The 25,570-nt window shown below is 34.5% G+C and overlaps 1 protein-coding gene across 1 annotated transcript; it reads right to left on the reverse strand.

Annotated features, from left to right (window-relative positions):
• Positions 1-3,774: 3,774 nt before the first annotated feature.
• Positions 3,775-20,443, reverse strand: LOC128998401 (eukaryotic translation initiation factor 4H-like). Its single transcript, XM_054424515.1, has 7 exons — positions 20,351-20,443; positions 15,985-16,114; positions 11,844-12,057; positions 11,226-11,303; positions 10,556-10,789; positions 9,789-9,951; positions 3,775-5,908 (listed from the first exon to the last, which is right to left on the reverse strand). The coding sequence occupies exons 1-6, from the start codon at positions 20,380-20,382 to the stop codon at positions 9,806-9,808; spliced, it is 834 nt and encodes a 277-aa protein (XP_054280490.1). The 5' UTR covers positions 20,383-20,443; the 3' UTR covers positions 3,775-5,908; positions 9,789-9,805.
• Between the last annotated feature and the right edge of the window lie 5,127 nt (positions 20,444-25,570).

Here is a 25,570-nt window from a genome sequence, read left to right on the forward strand (position 1 = left end):
TTTACAATATATTGTTTTTAGTTATATCACCAATAAATATGTAATATCACAATTCTACTTCATTGTAATCGATATCAACACGTATTTTTCATTTCAAACCAATTCTACTATAAAGCTTGTATTTTGGAACGGTTAGAGTTTATACAATATCAACATAGTATGTCCTCTTTCTAAGTCAAAAAATCTTTTCGATACTCATTTTGGTTATGCATCGTGCATATGATAATGTGAAAGTACCCATGTTACCGAAAATAAAAGGCATCAAAATATAAATAATCTATTTTGGACTAATAATCTAAATCTAAGATATGAATAAATATTTAAACTTTGTCAGGGTCAGGGTCAAGCATTTTTTATCGATCTATGTTCCTTCCACTTCCACATAATAACACATGGTCAGTTTATCTTCATCTGCCTAACAATTGATCTTCATCCACCATCCTGACCCCCTTCCCCTCTTTTGCATTCTCTTTTAGAACATTAGTTGCCTAGGGGTTAACAGCAACAGATCATATAATTCCTAGTTAAGATTTAATGATGCCTAAACCTGATTCCAGGCAGAGGAACCTCATATTCCTGGAACTCCCATGAAATGGTGGCAAGCACAATATAACTCCATTTGTAAGAAAAAAATACAAGAGAGATACTGAAAGTGTGAAGGCGGAAACACAAAGAAACCACCAAATCTTTAAGGCCTGGCAGGCAGGGACGTAACTAGGCTCACGCCCCACGTGCCCCCCCCCCAGTTACGTCCCTGCTGGCAGGTGTTAAAGACTAATGGTATATCAACTAGGAATTAGAGATGTACCTTGCAAGGAAACTCGTAAGATAATCCTTTCCTGTTTCCATATAGGCTTTGAGGGAACCAGGTACAGTTAAATAGAAATAAATTTCTGAACCAATACCGAACCCTTATCCTGACAATGGCAATAAAGGCATGTAAAGATTATGTAAGACAAGACGCCTGGTCAGAGAAAGTGAACCCACTGTCCAAGATGATTCTATGAAAACTCGATCATAATACAAGAAGCTCTGATCATCAAATTGCATGGATACCATTGTCAAAGGGTTTTCAATTGCCTAAAACTGTAGGGTAAGTCCTCTAGATACTCTTCTCTAGGATCAACTTGATTTGAGTCGCAACTCTTCCTTTAAATTGAATTCTGTTGGCTCTCAGAGCTCATGTAGTTGATAAGATCAAGACAGGTATATCATCTCCCCACTTTTATGGCTTAGGTTCAATCTTTTTTGTTTGCCTTTTCTCTTTACTAACACATTCACTATACCAGATGACACAAAGTTCCCCCACCTCATGATTGAATAAACCCCAACAACCTGCCCCACCAACCTTGAACCACAGCCTACAACCAACCTCACTCAAATAAAAAAATCCAACCAAACTAGCTAAGTGGTTATAGTGCTCATCTAACAATCTGAAGGTCGCCTGTTTGGTCCTGAGAAAAGGCAGTTAGTTTTTTTATTGATCGAAACCGGATCCAGCTGTCCCTGATCATTGGACTTTAATGGTTCTGACTGATGAACCAGCTGATCTTAGTCAGTAACACTAACACAGCTACACAGATCATCTCATACTATTCTACACTCAAAGGGTGGTGTCTTCATCTTAAATAATTGATAATTGAACCTTACATTAACCAGCAGCTGCGGTGGAATGTAAATTCGTAATTACACTTTTACTCATTATACTAGTGAAAACTTACTATCGATAGTACTATCGATAGTATCGATAGTTTGAAAATATCGATAGTGGGTCGATAGTATTATACTATCGATGAGACTATCGATAGTTTTTTTTACGTTAAATTAAGTAAAGAAATCATCATCTGGTACTCTTACATTTCATTGTTTGTCTGTTAATGCATACCTATAGTTAATATTATAGACTATTTTTTTTAATTCATTGTAGAAAAGCTTGGTAGACAAGTAGGCTACCTTCTCAAACATTTGAAAGCGGGGGCATTTGCTAATTCACTACCGGACTTATGGGTACATTTGCCTCGTGGGTTTTAGCATACATAGTAGACACCGGTATACGGTATTTTCCTTTGATCTATGGTTTTAGATTGTCATAAAAAAAATATATATATACATTATTTATGCTATGTGAGTAAAAAAATATTTTGTAGTGAATAATAGAAAGAAAATAGTAAGAGAATTTTTCTTTTTTTATTGTTGTAACCCTTAAAAAAACTTATTGTTATTTTATACAAATGTTGTAATATTTTGGAAAAAAAACATAAAGGGGGCTCCAGGGCGTCACTCATAAATTGTTAAAATTAATAATCTGATACAGCTTTATCTTCGACTAGGTAGAAACCATTGTTTAAACTCATGCAGGCAGGATATATACAATATTATATGCATTAAAATTCCATTTGAGTGACTATCGATAGTACTATCGATAGTATCGATAGTTTTTAAAAAACTATCGAAAACTATCGATAGTGTGACTATCGATAGTAAGTTTTCACTACATTATACACGTGTATGCCACAGCTGCAATCCTTTCTCTTGTTGAAGAAGACATAGACCTAAAAAAACTCTGTCGGCTCAAAGTCAGTAAGGTTTCAGCTCTCTTGGCTGGAAGTCATGATCACGGCAAGGTACCAATAACACAGCTGTAAAAGTGCATTGAGACCTACTAGATCTATTGTACCCCCCCCCCCCTTCTTGGCTTGAAGGATTCTGAGCATTCACTCATCCGCCCCATCATAATGTTTAGCATACTCAAAAGCTACAAAGTTTGTTTGAGATATATCATGTAAGCCACTTCATGATTCTGATAAGCTTTGCATTGGCGATTTTTTTATGTAATGACTAGCATAACAAGATATGTGATTGATGGACTGCGGTATAGTGACAGGTTTCACACAAATCCACCAATGAGACAACCTTTTAGTTCTGGACATGAAGAAAAATATCTAGAAATCGGTTTGCACTAGAGGAACTCTGTCAAGCACAGATATATTTATTTCCACTCATAGCGCCAATATTCCATAACTAGATGGCCAAATTGAAAGTATTCACCTTCAAATCTTTGACCTGCATTGGATGGTTTTTTTTTTCAAAAACAAGCGAGGCTCAAGGTTGCTTTTTTCCCAAGGTTATATATCGTTCACTACATTATTAGTGTAGGAGCCAAAATGCAAAACCACATACGAGGAAACTGGTTTATTGGACTCATAGTATGGGTTATTTGACTCATAGTATGGTTTATTTTAGAGAAATATCTCCATATTTCATTTTCGGCTGGTCAATACAGGTTAAAACGACACCTTATACCAGTGATCAGTCATAATGATTTAATGTTTTGTTTAAGTTAGTGCAATGTCCAGGTGAAAGGTGACATGGTTTGAAGATTACCAAACACTCTCAAGTATATCATAATTATTCAGATATTAATACTTATTTTTAAAATTTTATTTTTATTTTGGCGTTTATCTATGTCAGTAGCTGTAAGAGAAAGTTCTAACCCTGGGCTTGTTACCATCTACTGTCAACCTTTAGTTAGATATAGATAGCATCATTAATTGATAGATTTTGTTGTTATTGTCTATTAGCAGCGTTCTAAATTAAAGAGGCAAGAGCAACTTTAAGCGAAGAGGTTCATACCTTTATCAATGTGCCATGGATTAAACCCGTCCTTCCCATACTTAAGTTCGGGCATGTCAATAACTAATTTGTGTTTCTTGGACATACACGTTTTAATACTAAAAATGGAAAAACAGGAGTTAAGACAAAGCGACACATTGGTTATCATCTTTCTCAGATGTTGTATCTAACGGATTTTATTAACACAAAACCCAATCATTACAGTTCTTATGAAAATGCATCAAGGTCTATAAATGGGTAGAGGACCATAAAGAGTTTTTTACAAACTGTTCCGTCAAATGATAGTCATAAAAAGTTTAAATATTTATTTGTTACGTAGAAGCAATACATTTTTCTTTTGGACTGCTCAACAGCACAGGCTAAATATATTATAAATCCTCTGAAAGTATGAAAACAACCAAAAACCCACCTACACTAGACATACGAAAAAACAAAAACCACAATCAAAACACCAATTAACTCACAATTGATTATATAACTCGTTTTGATTGCTGAACAAAAATAATTATCTATGGTTATGATGAACCAAATTAGTAAAATGACATATGATTTTATTTATCTTAATCTTCTTGATCTTAAATTAATCTTTCAAGCATAATTTCATACTAAAATAAGTATTTTAGATTATGAACAAAATGTAAAAACTAAACTTACAATTATAACTCATGTCTTGACACTGAACAAAAATATGTATCTATGGCTAAGAACGAGATTTTAAAAATAACAGCAATTCTTTCAAGCATACTTCCGGTTAACAAAACCTTTTGAACTTACATTTCCAGTAACATTAAACTCTTAGATTTTATTTAAGTAAATATTTTAAACACATTTCACAAGGATTTCCCCTAAGTCGATTTGAATGCTATAAACATTTTTAACTTAATTTTGAAACTATTCAACGTCAGTATTGTCAATATTAAATCATTTAAAAAAAGTTTTGTTAATACATCTGTAAAGTACCCACTTGACAAAGTGATTTTAAATCAATAAAACTTATTTTGAACTATAAACAATTTTTAGTAAAACTGTTCACAATATGTGTTAACCCTTTATATAACCTAACACACATTATCCGATCTATACAATCATTAACTTTATCAAGTGGATATATTATTAGGTGATTTACAAAATCATTTCATTATTATAAATTCAACACAATAAAGTAAAATGAATAACTGTTTACAATATTTTACATTTACTCATTATTATTAATCAGACTTAATAGATATTTGCTATGTTAAATTTGCTTAGGTTTCGACATAAATCAATTCATACTTGAGGGGAAAATATGGAATTATTAAGTACAGGAAACAAGGGGTATCTGTAAATCTTAGCATATACTCAGGTGCATAAAAAAGATAAAATTATAACTGAATAATTAACTGAATAAAATATATATATATAAATAAAATAAAATAAAACATTTGACATATAAAGCACTGTCACAATCCCAGTGCATAGGAAGGCACAGAATGCGTAAGTAATTTGCATATATTCAGAAATTGACATGTTTCCAAACATCAAAATATGTTTCCAAAATAAAGAAAGAAACACTTACTGGTACTTATGGTGTTCATACCATGAAATAACACAAAACAAAATATTCCTAGTTCAAAACCTTCTCTAAATTATCACTGCTACTTCAAAGCTTTCCACACTTCAAAAAACTAATTGATTGATTTACAATTTATATTGCGTAAAAAAGCTCGAGTTTACAGACACCCTAGTAACTTAAATTTGTATGGGAATCCTAAATATTTATAAGAAAAAAATTGCAAAGTTGATACACGCTTCAAGAGGAAAATTAAAGCATAAGAATTATTAGATAACAAACTGGGTCACTATTCATATAAATGTTCAACATATTCTATTTGAACATTTGAGCCTAGGAACAGGTAAGCATACTTAAATTAACGTGAGTCAAATACAAACATTTCAAACAATTCTGTTGAACATAAACATAAAATATTTATGTTAGTTTAGCTAGTAACCGACATGGACGTTCAAACGTTTCCACGTTACTAAACATCTTCTTTTGACTGTAGAAAAACAACACGTATGTGATATACAGAAATCTATATCTAAATTCAAGATACTAAAAATAAGAAAGTTAACAAAAGAATCGAGGAAGTGACTGGACAGGCGTTAATGTTAATTATATCACAATCAATTATGTTCCTCTTTTACACGCTTAACTATGAATACATTATCTTCTGCCCATCAGTAAATTTTGGCACCGAACAACGTAATTGTCTTCAGTGCGAAATCCAGCTTCCTGAAAAAGAAACAACATAAAGAATGTGAGCCTTGATAAGACCATTGACTTTAAGATTTTGGAATTTCTTATTCAAATAGCAGGCTACACATAATATAGCCTACATAAGTAGTGTAAATCTTCTTGGCTACAGTAGAACTTCAATCGTCTGAATCTGTTGGGACCATGACACATTCTGATGGTCAAAAATTTGGATACTCAAGGTCATATCCCCCATCAGGTCAGGACCCATCTCCTCTGCTAATCGACAAGTCAACTCTCACTGTTTTACTCACCACTACAGTTCATCGGTGGAGTGTATAAAGTAAACGATGGCTACCGCTACCAAACGTAAACGTGTTGTTTTGACAATCCAGTAAAATTTGGACATTATTCAAAATATTTAACGCGGTTCAAAAAGATGACAATCAGTACAATGTTGGCGATAGCACATTGTGTAACATTATAAAAACTTAAGCGACACAAATTTTGGAATGGCCCATCAGAAGACAATGAAAAAATCAACACTTAAGAAATTGATCAGTGCATGCTGGAATGGTGTTCGCAACAATGTGTACAGGGTACTCTTGTGACAGGACCAATTTGCTTGACAAAAAGTTTTTTCTTTCAAAGCTCTAAGAATGGAAGGTGACGTAATGCATCGTCTGGTTGGTTCACACGATTCAAACAGAGACATGTAAAACAGGATGGCTCCATGAAATGAGAAATCTTACGCTGCTAACCAGTTCATTGCAGTATCACAATTTTGTACGGAAAGAGGGACTGTTGCCTGAACAAATTTTTAATGCAGACGAGTCCGGGTTGTACCGTACTGGAAATGTCTACCCACTCGGACTCTTAGCATTCAAAAAGGAACGTAGCATAGCCTTAAAAAAGCGAATAACAATTATGACTTATGCTAACACAGCTGGAAGTCATAAATTGATCTTGCTTATGATCGGCAAAGCCAAGAGACCTAGATCTTTTAATGGCACATAGGCTATAAATTCCACGGTGGACTATTTTAATCAAAAGTCAGCTTGGATGACTTGTGAGATATTTAAAACTTGGTTTGACTCAACAACAATTTAAGGACATTCCTGAAAAAGCTGTTCTTTTGGACAACGCATCTTCCCACCCTAGTGAAACAGTTTTGAGATCTAGTGATGGAGACATTTTCATAAAGTATTTGCCTCCAAATGTAACGGCCAATAGACCAAGGTGTTATTTCATCACTGAAACATAACTATCGCTTAGCTCTCCTCCAAAAAAGAATACATCTTAGGATTTCACGATCTTAGATGACATATACGAAGTGCAATCTGCTTGGGAAAAAAACCAACTACTGACTTTTGTACGGTCTTGGAAAAAATCAATCCCAACATTATTGAGGATGATGACTTTCCTGGATTCGACGTGACTGATTATCACAGGAAATACAAAGGTTGTGCCAGGAGAGGAAGTGGACGGAGAATACATTCTGCAGTGGTTGGATCGTGATGCGGAAGATCAAGGGTACGAGCAGCTGACAGATAAAGAGATGTAAACAAGACAAGGGATGTAGTTGGTGGAGGACGAAAGTGAAAGTGATGAGGAGGGTGAGTCAACCGCAGACAGTTGTGTCGCACAGTGCCACGCTTGAGAGTGTGGAACAGCTGATCAAATACTTTGAGAATCAAGAAGACGCGTATCAAAATTGTCTTGTGCAAAATGAGAAATATAATAAAAAAGAGATGTTTTTCTGTTCAGAAACAGAAAACTGTAACAGACTATTTAAAAAAATGTAATCCACGTTAGTTCGTGCCCTGTCAACAGTTTATTATAAATTTATTTTTTAACACATTCGCTGCTGAAAACCTTTAAACAGGCGCTCGCCAATTGCGGCGAGGCCCGGGCGGAGCCCCGACGCGCTAAATGAATCAGCGATCGCTATTGGTATTGAAATATCTCAGTAAGACGAATCACAAAAGAGCAGTGGTGATTGTTCTGCGTTACTCCGAAAGTGGACGTAGTTCACTGAAACACCCAAAGGTAGCAGCACTGCCTGGATCAATAACCAGAGTCTTTGTAATACGGCTCGAATTGAGATATCCCTGAAAACGGGACAAAAGCATTGCCAGACGGGATTTTACGGGCAATTTTTTTACCAACCTACACCAGAATAAAGCTTGCATTATAAGCTACAGGCTGGTAAAGATTACAACGTTCCCCGGACAATGGCTGAACCACACTGATCCGGCAAACAATGCAATGCGCGCTCCCCCACCCGTGGACCCCCCGCTCCTCAGCTGAGACGCGCGGGGTCAACCGGTGGACCCGCCGCATCGAATGTGTTAATTTACATTTGTTATTGTGCTCAAAATTGTGTGGTACCATCATGATTCCTATGAAATACAGCGTTCAGGTATGTTTTTTGCAATATTATGTTAATTTTTTCTATTGTTTTGTATTTTAATAAACTTTCCTTCCAATTTATAGGTTATTGCGGATTGATTGTGATTTTACGTATCCGGGAAGCCTCAATCCTACTTTATCCCGGTTAATTGAGCGATGAGTGTAGTTCACTGGTGGTTTACATTAGTTTTACTTTCTCCCGATAGACTACACCTGTGGTCCGATTTTGATGACATCTTGTATGTAGGTAATACATAATATCTCAAAACATGTATTTTTATTTTTAATTATGATTTTCTCATAAACCCATAATAAAATAACAGAAAATCTGATAAAAAATGCTTGAACAATGATTGAACCAATCCATTTTTTTAAATGATATAAATTTAGTAGCTTATGTTAAAGTCCTTTTTAATCTAAACAAAACTGTACACTCCCCATTGCTGTAAATATTATAATTCAAAAGTAATTACAACTTTTGAGATATTCCCCATAAAATATCTTAGTTATTCCCACTACTTACCCACTATAAGGGTTGTTGACAAGCTAATAGGGGAAAGTATGAGTCAGATTTCTGATACCGCATATTTTATCTGCTGTGGTGTAGGAAGAAATGCACCAACACTAATCAGTTGTCCGCAAAAAAGCGTTTGTAATGAATAACTGTGTGATTGTTTCCACCTAAAAAGTTATTTTTCTTTAGGCCTATTTTACAAAATTTGAACAACTACTGAGCCTAGATATGCAACAGGCTTTGTAAGCCTTTGGATGAAATAAACATTGATATGCATTATGCAAAAAATATCCTAACAAAACAAGTTTTTAAAACAGCAAAAATTTGCTTATAAAGATAAGATCCAACCCATATCTTTGTTTAGCTACTTTCACATTTGGCAACATGGATCCAGTTGAATGGATATTGTTTTTCTTAATCAGCTGATAAGATAGTAGGATTATTTGTATTAAATTATTATTATTATCTATCACTGTATTATTATTTAAATAACGTTCATATTGTATTCATACAGCAATAAAAGGTTGTATGTATATTATTGTCAGTTTATTATTATAACTGCAATAATAGACTTTTCAAAACGTATACAATCCACAAAGTATTTGTTGCATAACATAATATTGACAAAATGCTTAAAGAAATAGAGGATCCAACCCACAAAATTACCAATAAAACTGAAATATACATACTATTGCCTCTTAACTACCCACTACTATAATATGAGTGCAAACTTAAACATTTTTATTAGACAGGAATTAATAACAAAGTAGTGTTAAACTTGTTTTTCTCAGTTTGTCTGTGCTGTGAGTTGGATTCCTGTTGCATATCTAGGCTCAATTATGCATCAATTAAGACCAATTATTTGATTAACATTACTAAAATGGAGGGTATTCTCGTCATGTATTATGATGGACTGTAAGCTTGATATAACACCTCCAAGAGTCGTACATAGCAATTTTTAAGCCAAGACCTAGTTTCATGGATTTTACTTACCTCTTCAAGACAACTGACTATTCTTTGTTTGCGGTTATCTTCTCTTCACGAGGCCTTGCTCCACCAAATATAGACGAAGCTTGTGTCGTGTTAGCCAGTTGGTTTAGGGGATCTTTAACTGTGCGAGGCTGAAGTTGCAATCTGGGTCGATTGCTCGCTTCCGCTAAAATTATTTAGGTATTAATAGTTTGTTTGATTGTGAACAGCTCTCTAAAGCTAGAAGGATAACTCTTGGACATTTGGTTGGATGCAGATACCTTCCTTAGGAAATACTGATTGTAAGACTATGGAAATTCATCTATCAACAAAACAAATTTTTGGAGTTTGACTTTTAGGATGAAGTTCTTTAAGGTTTTGGTCTTCCCCTGTTAGATAAAATAATTTGTTAAGTAACTTTGGGTTTGTGATTTCTTGAACATTTTGAACGCAAGTCTAGTCTAGATATGTAGTTTGTATCTGCAAGTTTGATCATGTTTCAATAGTTGTAAAATTGATCACTCTTATTACAGAAAAAATATGAACAGTTGAAATTAAATCAATAAAGGGTAGTATGAATTAAATCAATCAGAGGGTAGTATGAACTGTTCCACTGACTTTCAAAGAGTGAACTGGTAGTAGTAATGTGGCTAGTTGAAATGTTTTCTACATTTTACACTAAACTTACTTTCTTTCTCTTGCCTTCCTTCAACATGACATTACTAGTGATGCTGAAAAATAACAGTCATAGTAGGAGTAGTCACTTATTGACGCCTCGGTGTTTGACTTACCAGGGGATGATGTGGATGTGAAGTCGCCAGACTCGCTGTATTGGGAAGATCTTCTCTCCCGATTGTCCGGACGTCCTCGGTTGAAGTTGCTGGTCCCTCGTCCGCCGCGGTTCCACTCCTTGTCTGGCGTTTCGCCTGCGTCAAAGCCTCCATAACTCCCTCTGTTGCCTCCTCGGTCAATGAAGCTAGTTCCGCTCATTCTGCCTCCACCCCTAGGAGTGCCTCTGAAGTCACCTGTCAGAACATGTGCAGAATTTCAAGAAAAATATTACAAGTGCTAAGCAAAAGTTATGTTAAAAAGACATTTTAGAAAAAAATACTTAACAATTAACCGCCGTCCTTTAATATGGTCTGGGAACATATTTTAAGATCATCCCTTCTTTCCACACAACTCTGAGCAACAGTTCCGCAAACAAGATAATATTTGTGTTTTCCGGACAAACCTCAAACAAAATTTTTCATCAATGTATTGCAACGCTCACAACACATGATTTTAGAGGTTGTGTAATATTTTTGCTATCAAAATTTTTAATCAAAGAAATAATCATATAACAGTAATATTCCTGTACAACAATTAGCCTGAGATTTTCCCCAAGTTATCTGTATAACATATAATTAAATTAATTTGTAGAGATAAATTTCAATAACATGATTGCTACTCATTACTTACCACTCCCACCGCCACCAAAATCTTCAAATGAGCGATCGCCACCTCTATCTCCGCCCCTTCCCCCACCTCTGCCAAAACCTGTGAATAAAACACAAAAAAAGTCAGACAAAATAGTAAAATATCCCAGCCGCAGTAAGCCACAACACAAACAAATTTCAAATTCAAATTTTTTTTATGGTTTTTTTTTGGACTGAGCAAATTTTTTATTTTCCTTAAGCAAGTCCGATTTAATTCTTTATTTATATAACATTTATATAAGTTTGCTGACAACAGTGAAGATAATAGTGTGTGTTTTAGTAAAATTGCAGGTTTATAAAGATATGTCTATAAACAAGCAAGTTAGCCTACATCAGTTTAAATTTATTTTCTATAAGAATAGGCCTAACTTAAGATTTTTAAATTTACAGTTTTGTAAAATTTTTTCTGTAACCATTATGAATACAAACAACTACACATCAATATACCCCTAAAAGGGCCTTGAACAGTTTTTGGTTAGTTGTGTATCCATTCCTTCTTTAAGGCATTCTTGATCAAAGTGTTTTCCTCCATAAACTAACTGACACATTATTAGCACTTAGAATTCAAAACATTTGGTAGTTCAACTAAGGGGTTACTAACCTCCTCCTCTGCGGCCTCTGTCAAATCCTCCTCTGTCGTTCCGCTTATCATCCGCAACATCAATCCTGAGTGCGTTCCCGTCAATGATCAGCATATCATTTAAGCTTAGGGCATCCTTCAAGCTTTCCAAGTCTTCAAATTCCACATAACAAAATCCTTTGAACATCCCCGTTTCACGATCTGTCACCAGTCGCACGCTTTTCACATTTATTTGCTGTAAAATTACATTAGTAAGTAAATCAGTATCGATTTCTCCACACAGAGATTTAAACAATTTATTTCAATTAAACAACTTATATCCATAATAAATATTGCTACTTATCTTACATAAATCGGATCTTAAACTGAAAAATGCTATCAGTGTTAAAACACAAAAATGACGTTAAAATATTAAACTGGCAAGGTTAGAGCAACAAACTTTTTCTATTCTGAATATTTATAACATTTTTAAGAAACTACAAATTTTGATTTCACCCAATAAGTTGTACTAAAATCAAAAAGTTGTATACAACTTACTAACTGTATTCCAACATAAATGATCTTGGAAATAACATGGTAAAATAAAATACAGAACCGAATATCAACCAACAAAGAGTCTGCAAAAGAATCCACTCAATTACTACATTTAAAGCCTATTCCTCCTTGACTATTTTACCAATACAAAAATATTTTAAGTATACCAGAACCTAAGTCATATTGAGAAGATATATTTTAGGTTTTAATCATTTATCACTATTATGTAAGAAGTAGAATTATAAAAGCCTGGCAAAGATGTCATATCAGGCTCATTTAAGATATTTCCGGTAAAGTCTACAATATTTTAATTTTCAGAAGATCGTTTTTAATAGGCCTAAATGAGAAGGCTATGTAAACTTCAACTTTCATTGTTAAAACATTATTTAAAATATGAACATTAAAAAATATCTAGAATAACTGTAGGCCTGAGATTGGAACTTAATATTGTACATTTAGGTGAAAAACGACTAAAATTTACAAAACGATTCACTAAAGTTATAGGCCTACTATTTAATTGTAATGCGCAAAAGATAACATTAACAGCATGGACATTATTGAATCTATGTTCAAACAAGAATATGTTATCTCTAATTGTATTTTGATATTGATAAAGGCTTATGTCTAGATTCGATAGTAGGTCGATGACTAGTATCTCAAACTGTTAGAGTAAATATCACTTAGCTTGGGGAAAAGAATATTTAAATTTGTTTTCAAACCTTCAATCTGTCGGGTGCAATCAAAAATATAATTAGCAAAAAGAAACCAAAGTTCAGACAGAATTTGCCCTCTTGAAAATAAGTTTAAAACATACTGTCTTAACATTTCAATGAAATGATCATTACCATATTAAAAAAAGAGGAAATTAACCGTGAATTTCACTGTTAACTACTATCTGTATCACTGGTCTACATTCTTTACTCTTATTAGGCTAAATATTTGTTCATTAGGTAGGCCTAGTCACTGCCAAACAATTATCAAAACTTGGAAATAAACATTACAAACAATTGGAGTAATTGGACGCTACTTAACACATGACATGATTAAAATGTACTGAAAAGACTTTTGATATTTTTAGTTGGTTAACAGTAAAATTACCTAAAGGGAGATATAAGTTAAAATTAGCTATTACCATTAATACAATTGGTAGGACATAGACTCAGGACCATTGTAGGCTAACCTATCTTGTTTTTACGGCCTCCAGCAGCAAAAACACTCTTCAAAAGCCTATTTGAATATGTGTTTAATCCAGCTAAATAAATGCAGTTTTTGAGAGCTATTTTATACTCCAAAATTAGTATTTTTACAGGCTTTAATAGAAAAAATATTTTTTCTATAGTTATATTTTTTTTTACATAGTGGATGTTTTAAGGTACCAAATAATTTTTCCCAACATTACTCTAAATTCCAGATTTTTATGGGAAGTCCAACATAAAAAAATGTTTGTCGGTCTATTTCAATTTTCAAATTTTTGTTTTATTTTTAAATCTGTAACTTTCTGAACACACTTATACCAAGATTTATCAAGGTTGTAAATGAAATTATTGAAACATTATTTTATTTTAATTGTATAATTTATCAACCCAATATATATTTTCAATTTTTTTATGTTATGTCGTTTTAGGACTGTGTTAACATATATGTATTTCTAGCAAATCAAATCAAATCAAATCAAATCAAATCGTTTATTTGCACATTAGATTTGTATACAATAACATGTATCAAATATCATGCATCGTCAATATTTACAAACTAAAACTAAAACATACAACATGAGAATCTACATATATACACATTATAGGCTTAGAAATTCTGAGACGGAATACACGGCATTTGAGCATAGAAAATATTTTAAGTTCCTCTTAAATAGGGACAAAGAGTCTTGGGATTTTATTGCCTGAGGCAATTTGTTAAAAAAATCGATCCCCCTGTAAAACGGACTCCTCTCAAAGGCCGCAGTTCTGTGCCTCGGATAACAGAGGATGCCTCCATTTCTCGTCCGGTGGTCATGGAAATGCCCTAGATGTTGAAATTGGTCCCTGTTGACAAAGGTCAAAATGAGGACCTGCTGAATGTACAACGAATGTACTGTAAGGATGCCAGAATCTTTGAACACTTCCTTGCAAGGATGGCGATGGGAGAGACCGAAAATGCGCCTAAGAATCTTTTTTTTGGAGCTTAAGTATTCTTTCCAAATCAGAAGAGCTTCCCCAAACAGCAATGCCATAACGCAAAATGCTTTCGCAATATCCACGATAGACATCCACAAGAACTTCCCTGCTACAAGTTGAACTGAGAATTCGAATGGCAAACAGAGCAGAACTGGTGCGGTTAACAACACTTTGCACGTGATCATACCATTTGATGGAGGAATCAAAAATGACACCTAGGAATTTTGTGGTCAATGAGGGATTAGTGAGCTGCGTTTCAGGACTACTTTGATTATTCTGAGACGAACCAATCAGACCAAAATTGAGACATTGTGTTTTGTCTTTGTTAAGGAGAAGACCATTGTACTCAAACCAACTATTTAAGCTCTTGATGACCGAAGTGAATCTGTTCTCTAAGCTGGTTGCATTTGGGGCCTTGATTAGAAGTGCTACATCGTCAGCGAATAAATTCATGTGACAAAATACCCATTTTTAGCCAATATTAAAGCAAACAATCTGTATCGTCCTCCTCTATAACAAATAAAATAGAATGAAAGAAAAAAAAGCACGCCCTCCTCCTCTACTGTAAAAAGTAAAAAAACAGGTGTTGTGTGCAATCCCTATTAAACTCAATAATGCCGTCAACTTCCAAAGCCAGACACCTACAACACTACACTCGTCAGAGAAACGCCGTTACCAACTGAACTACATGCCTTTGCCACCGTCGGCCGATCGGTTAGTTTGCAGTTATAAGCAGGCACACGCAACACTAGCACTCGTCTTATTTAACAAACTATTTGAACACCAGTGGGTTTGCAGTACGACTGCTTTACTTTTGGTTTCCTGCAATTTCTGAAAAAACTGTGTTTTTTCACACTTAGCTACATATAGCTCTAAAACCATTTGTTTGTAATATTTTTAAAGCCTCTTAGTCATTACATAATTTACTGATTTGGACGAAAAATTATTAAGATTGGGCCAACGTTGTGACTTTTAACTTTAACCTTAAAATTCATTTAAAAAAATTTGTATGGTTTAAAAATTCTTTTAAAAATAATTCCTCAGAATATTAATTAGGTATTATGATTTTACATCCAGTTGTTAAACAGGTCATTATAAACAACCTTGCAACATTTCATTGTAATTTGCCGAGTAGGCCTAGGCTATTGCAGGAGTTACAGGTACCTAAAGTATGCCAATTCAACACACGTCCTATAGGGACTTTGGACTCCCATTGAGACTTAGAAGTTATTTTTAGCCTAAAAAAACAGCTGTGTCATGTATGGTTTTATTTACCAATCACTTCTTGGCAATAGACCTACAATCAAAAGTTATGCAAAAAGGCCTCCATTCTTCATCTCTATAAATAAACACTGTTTCAAATACTACAACAAAACAAATTCAAATACTTTTTAAATTGTTTAAGAATGAATACATTACAAGCAAACACGTACAGTGTGGAAAAATTTCAAGCTTACCGCTTTTGCTTGATTCAAAATCTTGTTGACATCTCCTTGTACTACTTCTTTAGGCAAATTGCCGATAAATGCGGTGTACGGAGGCTCTGTCGGCAGAGGTTTCTTGGGCCGTTGTCCCCCACCATAGCCCCTGAAACAAGTAAGCTGTTACATGACGAATCTGATGTCATTGAAACTTTGTCATACTGTAGGTCAGTTACAGGGCTTCTTTTGGCAAAATGACGACATTCTAAAATTTAAAAACCGTAGCCTACATATCATAGGTAAATTGATATCTGAGTGAATAATTTAGGCCTATCATAGTTTTGTAAATATTTTAGGTTTTTTGAAAACGTGTTGTAGTTTTCTAAAAATGTAGTACATTACAGAGTGTGGATCATACAAAAATATCCATAAAATTAAAGAGTAGTCTATAAACAAACTTTAATCGTAAAACGTTGAGATTTTGTTTGAGCAAAAAAGAACAGACTCTCAGTTAGAATATGTAACACCAGATACTAGTAGGCCTACATATTTCGTATGATCCTGGTCAAAAAAATTAATTTGGACAGATCACATTCACAGCCTTAACTGTGGATAAGAGTTGTGTTTAAAGTTTGGTCTGAGAGCATTGAGATGAACTTAAATCAGATCTTCATGGTCTAATAAAATTCAAAGACAAATGGCTAACCTAAAACCTTAGCAAACCAACTGTCAAATCTACTAAAAAGAAAATAAATCAACATATATACCGGTACCGTAACACACACGAACACGGCAAAGTTACATCATGACCTTCATAACTCGAATGTTACATATTCTAACTTTATAACTCGAGCTCAAGCTATTTCTATTAGCTGAAGAGTGTAAATGTACAAGCAGGATAATTTAATTTATTTTATGAATGAAACAGTAGGCCTATAGTATTTAATATGTAGGCCTACCGTGGTGATAATAACTTAGGATGAATGTGTAACATTTTGCACGGTAGAAATCAAGTTGACAACAAAAACATATGAAATCAAATTTTAGATTCATGTGTAGCTCACGACGTGATGTCCTGCACACACAAAATAATCTTAATACGCTATCTAACAGGCTAATACAACAGGACTAGCCAATCAAAGAAAATGGATTTTCACATCCCAGCGAGAATCAAAGCTGACTTGCACAGTATATGGCATAGAGTGAGAACCTTGATTTGAAATAAAGGTAAACTTAAGAGTTATTGAGGAATGAACGAGAAACTTTGAATAAATTAATAGAGATTAAGTACTTAATTATTACACATAACAAAACTTTAAAATTCGACTTATCAAGGTAAAACTACTAAAAACCTACGACTTTTTAAAGTATTTTAAACATTACGGTTCACGGTTGCTTCATGAGGATTACAAAAAATGTTTAAGAATCACGGAATTTGAGATACGGTACCGTACCTATTAAGTTTTGAGTGTTATTGAGGACCTACTGTAATATGAAATCGTACAGTAAGTAGCCTACATTAAGTTAATTAAATGCCTAACTGCAATCTTACTACAGTACTTACAAGTGCAAGTGTCATTGAATCGCTTTGAATTTTTTGCAGGAACTTTTGTCATCCTAAATGCACCAATGGTCCCTATAATAATTTATAAATTTAAGTGGTCTCTTGATGGTTTGGCCTTTCCCTATATCAGGCTGCCTATTTACGCCGGAGGGACTAAACTTACTCTAAACACAAAATCTAAAATAGCCCACCACTTGTTCAAAGCCTTAACGGAAAATTAAGAAATAATAATAGGCTCCATTTCATAAATAAATAAATCCCCAAACTGAAACAAAATCTCATTAGGTAGGCTATGTCCACAATTGTGCGCACCAAGAGCATGTAAATTCTATTTAACACTCAAGGCATGCCCAAATTTAGTCGGTAGGAGTTCCATTCCATGGCGTACATTTCACGGATTTCTTTTGGATTTCTTTGCATTTCAAATTGCAACTGCTTTACATTTTTGACAAGTCATCCGTTTGTAGTTGTTTGGAGAAACATGAATAACGAAGAAACCTTGGAACTCATAGAAGATTATCGGTTTCATGTGAGTTTGTAAAACATACAGAGTAGATTTATTAAATTTAACACGTTCGCTGCTACGGACGTTCCGGAACGTCAAACGGGCAACTACGCCAGGAGCTAGGAACGTTCCGGAACATCGCCGTTCATTAATGTTCAACGTTACCATGGATCAGCCAGCTCGTCATGAGCGTCCCATATTTCTTTGCAGCTCGTGGGGATGTACTTTTCTGACAATAAAAAATATAGTTTCCCAAAATCACCACCAGGGTCGTTTAGAACATGGCTTTGTCCCACCTCTTTTCTGCTAGATAGCGACACTAATTTACCGACTGCAACCTGGGCAGTGCCGCTATCTTTCAGAATCACTTAGTACTATGTCCAAAGCCAGTTTTATTGCAGAACATTGCCATCCAGTACAACTACTGTTGTTTTTACTGTAATTCAGTGTATTGGCAACAATGCTTACGTAGCGGCGAGCGATAGTTCAGCTCCTGGCGCCGTCCCGGCATCTAACGGTCAGCAGCGAACGTGTTAAACACTAAGTATCAAAACAAAGCTAAATGACGCCTGCTCCGTTTTAGATAAAAATACGATATCACTGAGCTTAGGGTGTACTGAATTTTAAAAAAACCTACGGTCATATTATTTAGACCGTCTAAGAATTGCTAAAAAAACTGGTGCAGCACATTAAATATGTCGTCGCAAAAGAATGTCTAAGCCCTACAGTTTACAATTAGGCCTACTTTCCACACTTTACTAGTAAACCAGATAACTCAGGTAAGAAGGCCTACATGAAACTAGCCTAAGTTAAGTTAACTTAGCCTACACAGTTCAAAAAGATAAGTGTAGATTTTCAAGCTAGGCCATAAAGAATGCGTGTGATCACCTTCTAGGCCTAGGTTTAAATGGTTAATCCTCAAAGTTAAGTTTCGCAGAAGCCTCCACCAACAGACATTTTTCAATTGATTTACGCTATATTTGAGTTTGAAGGGAGTTAATTTGAAAAAAGTAGTAAACACAAACCAAGCTTTCAGTCAATTTTATAAGAAAAGAACTATTTCAAACAAGACACAATATTATAAAGTAGCCACATGTAGGCTTTATATTGAGTAGGCTAACTTAGGTATAGAGATGGGCTAAATTATTCCATCGATGTTAGCTACACTCGTGGACTCATTACAAGTAAGTTAACCGTTCTGATTCCAAACGATTACTTTGTGACTGCCGTTACAGAGTAGCCACAATCGACCGATTGCACTCGTAATGGTCATGATATTGACACTCCGATGTATTCCAGTTACAGTAACGCCTTTTGAATCAAAGTTTACTGAAGCCAAATAAATATTTGTTTGTGTTTGTATCGCAATAAATACAAATTTAAATGAGTTTCCAAAATATAGGATTCATGAATTATTAATCATTAATCAATCAACTAAACTTAATCTATCATTAATTTAAATTTGTATATTGTTACACAAATTTGATACAATCAATTACCGTAGTAATTTGTAACAATTAAGTTAAATCATTCTAAGGAAGGTTAGGATAAGCAAATCTACGAGATATGTTTTCGCACATTGTAGGCCTAATCAACACAATTTTAACTAACATTATTTTCAAATCATAGTGGATTAATTTAATCCGATAAACTGATTTTAATTTCGCATTCAAAAACATCAACTGTTCACCCACGGGTGCGAGGCGGCGGCGGAGTTAGTTAAGCGGAGCTCTTTGGGATCAACTTCAAAGCAATTTATCTCGCTTGTCAAGCTAGCTGGTAGCTGGTTTACAGAATCGAAATGGCATGGAATCATCTTCTCTAAACGATTTGCTACTATAACGAAGTAATCGGAACCAGTACTCTGACACTTGAGTAACGTCCACTTTAGCACCAACCATGTAACGATTACCAAGTAACGATTCCAGTACTTTGTTCCCACCTCTACTTAGGTAGCCTTCATAAAGAAAACTAGGCTAGGCTAAGTGTAACTAAGCCCAGCAAAGTAAGTTAAAACCATATTGACTTCTGATTTGACAGATCTAAGGCTGATAAATTATTGCTATTATACATTTAGACGGTTTCATGTCTTGAAAATAAACATACTTTTATGTGTTTTTGTATCTTCTTATAATACAAATAAAGACACAAGTTTAGCTTATGTAGACTACCATTGCAGCAAGGCGGCATGTTTGATCACTTATAGCCAATGGGAATGGATATTAACCGTTTGTCCAAATAAACTCTACAATGCACGAATAAAATCATAAATTAGGTTACGTTTTTCCGTAAAGACCAGTGTTAACAAATAAATATAAATAGTTTATTCTCACCTAAAATCGTTATATCTTCCACTACCAGCCATTATATTTTGTAGTTGAAGAAGAAAAAAGAGCAAGTAAGAAGTAGTCACGAAAGACAGTCGAGTCGACGAATTCGAACTCGATCGAATCTAGATTGGGATACGAGTTATAGGACCTAAGCAAAACAGTAAGCTCCCATTGCTCCTATTTATTTATTTAACTTCGAATTTCATTTAGCTGCAATAGCTCTTAAATATTTAAATACTATATAGACCTATAGGACAGTTTTCAAATTATTTCGATGGTATAAGATATTTAAAGAAATCATTATACAAACTGACGGTATAATAAAAGTATAATAAAAGTCCCATAGCGTTGACAACCATAAGCGTTGACATCCCATAGCGTCAAAACCGAAATATTCCCATAAGGTCGATATCCCACAACGTCAACAGTTTTCGGCGAACGTTTCATAGCAAATTATTGTTATATAATATAAGAAATTTTAAATCAACCATTGTTTATTTATCATTTAATTTAATTATTTAAGTTATGCAGGATTTAAACAAAACGCTAACTTAAACAAAAACTATTATTCATATAGGTATCATTGATAAATATGACTATATTTTCACAAATTGGTTATTGCCATTTTCAATTCATACGCAATATTTCTTAAAGATATATTGAAATGTTTTTTAAGATATAAATTTAAAATTCAAAAATGGCTAATAGGTTGCTTAGAAGGCCCTTTTCGGAAAATCCTATTCCGAATTTTTGTTTTATTTTGACCAATAAAACTATTCTTACATTCTTCGTGAATAGGCGTCCACGTCGTTACTCATAATATGGTTTGGGTGTATGGTGCTGGGCTATGGGGTCATTCCAGCAGGACCTACAGTGTTCTTCTGTTGCAAAAAAACAGTAACAATTAATTGTAGGCTAAGTAATGCCAAACACCGAGCCCATTCCAAAAACCATTGTTCAAACTTTGGTGCAATAATGACTATTATTAATATTTACATTTGTCAGTGCCTAGTAGCAATCAAAGATAATGAGAGTATTTTTGACAAACCACGACATCCATATCCATATGTATAATACAAGGAATAGAAATAACTTTCAAATGAACAGATCTAGGATAAGTTTGGTCTTGAACTGTTATTCTGTTTGAGCTATACGATTTTTCAATTGGCTCCCGACAGCTGTAAGAAAACTGTGTAAAACTAAGCTTGTGAAAACTATAAAATCATGGCTTTTATCAAACCCTCTATATAGCATGGATATGTTTTATGAAGCAGATCTCACTAGCATGATCAAAGAAAGATAATACGAGTGTAATGTATAGCTTGGTAAGATGCAGTTTGCTGCTTTGCAGATGCTGTTTGCTTTGAACTCTTGATTTTATTTTGTATGCTTGCGTGTTTGCTTTTTATTATTTGATGTAGTTTGATTTGTACATAATTTTAATGCATGGTATGACTTAGCCTATTGTACAATATGTATTTAATGGTCAAATAAAATTATTTATGATTTATGATCCATACACACAATCTTGGTTTTCGGGTTTCAGCCATCTTCAGGAGTGAGCACTATCACCGTAGATCACAGATCTCAACTAGTGGAGTTCTGTGAACCACGGTAATAGTGCTCGCTTGCCCTGAAGATGGCTGACAGTGACTGCAATGTGGCCGAAACGTCGGTACAGTTTCTGTCTATAGTGTACATAGCCAAATGACGTGGATGAAACCCGAAAACCAAGAGTGTGTATCTATTCTTAAATTGTAATTATACCTACACGACCATTATACCTATAACCAAGAAATACTTGTATTCATATAGTCACAACAAATAAACTGTGAACATGCAATTTAGGAGTTGCATCCATTTTTTTATTTTATAAAATCCTGTTTGATATTGAACGCTGATTCTTTTTCCGCGGAAAACGACCATAAATCCTAAAAATGACGAAAACACCTATTTACTCAAACACGCCATATCGTTACTCAAATTAATCGGAACAACAAGAAGATCACGGATATGCAAGAATTATTGGTCAAATAATGAGAGAAATATTTACGAAAATGTAATAAGTAACTTTCAGCAATAACCCCAACTCATTAGGGACCGGTAGGAATCGGGGGTTTTGGGTGGGCCGTTGGGGGAGACATCCAACTTGGGTAATCATAGAAAGAAAATGACAATTAGACGGGTCATCTGATGCTAGGCTCAAAATTGTAATTATTTAATATAAATGTTTAACTCTGTCAAGCACAGTGTTACATTTATGTAACAGACTTCTTTGCTGCACGGTGGGACATCTTTGTAACGCGAGACATTTTATTTTTTGTAAACGAGACTACTAGCGCTATGCATCTGGAAACTTTATATGTTAGTACTATGGACCTTTGCTAGGTGGCAGCACCATCCATTTGTTTACATTTTGACAAATAACTCCTAGAAAACAGCTGTTCCTGGTGAAAGACTCGTGCCCAAGATCCCGTCTTTATTTTTATGCAAATGAAAGATATGTTGTTATTGATTATATAATTCCTATGCTGTTTTGTAATGTACTGTTGTAATAGCGTCCCTTGTGATAGTTTAGAGTCATAAAAATCAGTAAACTAGAATGTATTTTGAGTTTTCAACGTGCGTTACTCAAATGTAACACCATGCAGCTCAGCGTTCCAAATATATCTATCCATAAATAATAAACTAACTATAAAATCTTCAAGAAACTTAATTTTAATTGCGTTTATGCATTTTTATAAATAATATGACATTATAAATAGGTTTTGTCATATTTTTGGCTCGATATTTATAATTTTTTCTTATGTCATTACAATTTAGGATAAAGTTTGGGCATATTGGAAAATTTTTTTATTGAAACCCGCTTTTAAATTTATGTTTATATTACTTAAATATAAATTGGCCTTTATATTACTTTTTTTTTGCTAAGTAACTTTTACATTTTATAATTTTTTTACATTCATCAGTGTTTGAATTTTCTTTACTACATTTATTCAGGTCTCTATTGATGTTGAAATGCTTTATATTGTATATACAGGGTGAGTTTTAATTGTCCCCCCCCCCAACTTTTTTCTACATTTTTTCAAATATCAATCCCAGACCACTTCCACACATTGTTGGGTAGTAAGTACTTCATTTTGACAAGGTAATCATTTCCGGCCGCCATCTTGGATCCGCCATATTGGATGCAAAATTTTTTTTTCAAATGTAAAGGTGGGGTTGTGACCCATTATTTCGAACTACATTTTTACCCTGATTACAATGCCGCAAACCATTTTCAAAAATCTTGGTTCATTCTAAAGTTACGAGGGCTTTTTAAAACATTATTTTTAGCCCATTTTAACATTGTGCATTTACAAACTAAGACCATAATCCCAAAATAGTGCTAGATAATGATAAGTATACACTACTAGTAATTGTCCACCTATTTTCACTTGATTATGACTGATGTATTTTTTTCGGCCGCCATCTTGGATCCGCCATTTTTAAATGTGATAAATTATTTTAAATATGAACGGGGTGTTGTGACCCATCATTTCGAACTACTTTTTTAAGCTGAACTTAATTCCATAATCCGTTTTTCATTTTCATTTTTTGATTTTGAAATATTGACATTTTTAACAAAAAAAATTTCAATATTTCATAAATAAACTTGATAACAAAAAATGGATTGCGGCATTGAGTTTAGCTTAAAAAAGTAGTTCAAAATGATGGGTCACAACACCCCGTTCATATTTAAAATAATTTATCACATTTAAAAATGGCGGATCCAAGATGGCGGCCGAAAAAAATACATCAGTCATAATCAAGTGAAAATAGGTGGACAATTACTAGTAGTGTATACTTATCATTATCTAGCACTATTTTGGGATTATGGTCTTAGTTTGTAAATGCACAATGTTAAAATGGGCTAAAAATAATGTTTTAAAAAGCCCTCGTAACTTTAGAATGAACCAAGATTTTTGAAAATGGTTTGCGGCATTGTAATCAGGGTAAAAATGTAGTTCGAAATAATGGGTCACAACCCCACCTTTACATTTGAAAAAAAAATTTTGCATCCAATATGGCGGATCCAAGATGGCGGCCGGAAATGAAGACCTTGTCAAAATGAAGTACTTACTACCCAACAATGTTTGGAAGTGGTCTGGGATTGATATTTGAAAAAATGTAGAAAAAAGTTGGGGAGGGGGACAATTAAAACTCACCCTGTATGTGTAAAATATATACTTTCTTATATTGTAATTTGCATTTGTATTTATGATATCCCCAAAGAAACCCTCTAACTTAAATTTTAATATTTATTGGATTCAATAAAATATGTTCCATTTGCTGCACGGTGTTACATATGTGTAACTCCCTTTTATAACTAACTGATAACAACAAAAAATTGTTAATGCAATTTTATATAACCTTATAAACTTAGTATGGTTCTAAACACAAATTATGAAGTATTTACATACATTTCAACAAAAAAAATTCCGTGCAGGTTGGGGTCACCTGACACCTGTATTTTCCGTGCTGGAAAGAGCTAACTTCGTAACTGGTCACACTACTTGAAAAAAGTGACAGTATATGAAATCAGGTGACACGGCTTAGCCCATCCTGAAAGGTACGACCGGAAAACCCGTGACCCATGAGTAATTGGGTGAGGTAGAAGTCCACCTCTCCGCACCACCGAATAACCCAAGGTTTGACTTGCTGTATCAGTCGCCTGGTCCAGCGTCCCCATGTCTCCTGTTCCCAGCTCTCACGTCACAGCTGGTAGGTTCGGATGCGTTGCTCTGTTCGTGCCTGGTCCTCCCCGCGGCGCTGATAAATTGCCTTCCTCTCCGCCACCAAAAGTTTGACGGGGATGACTCCAGCAACCACCAGGACGGCGGGTTTGGACACTGTTCGGTAGGCGGATGCAAAATTAGTGCTGCCTGACGCTGCACTCGGGCGAGCCGCATCCAATATACCTCCTTATTGAGAGCGTCTGCCCACACCTCAGCACCGTACAAGAGTACGGACTGGACAGAAGACATTAACAGCCTACGGCTGGACCGAGGCCACCGTCATTGGCCATTAACCGGCTAAGAGAGGAAACCACCCTAGCGGCCTTTTCCGCCGTACGGAAAATCTGATTGCGCCAGCTAAGCTTACTGTCCTTAGCTGGCGCGATCTGATTTTCCGTAATAATATTTTATGTATATTACAAACTTTTCAATCTAATTAACTAAA

The sequence above is a fragment of the Macrosteles quadrilineatus genome, unplaced genomic scaffold, assembly GCF_028750875.1.
Source record: "Macrosteles quadrilineatus isolate MER2022 unplaced genomic scaffold, UCM_ALF_1.0 Scaffold_7__1_contigs__length_78375512, whole genome shotgun sequence".
In the NCBI taxonomy this organism is placed as follows: Eukaryota; Metazoa; Arthropoda; class Insecta; order Hemiptera; family Cicadellidae; genus Macrosteles; species Macrosteles quadrilineatus.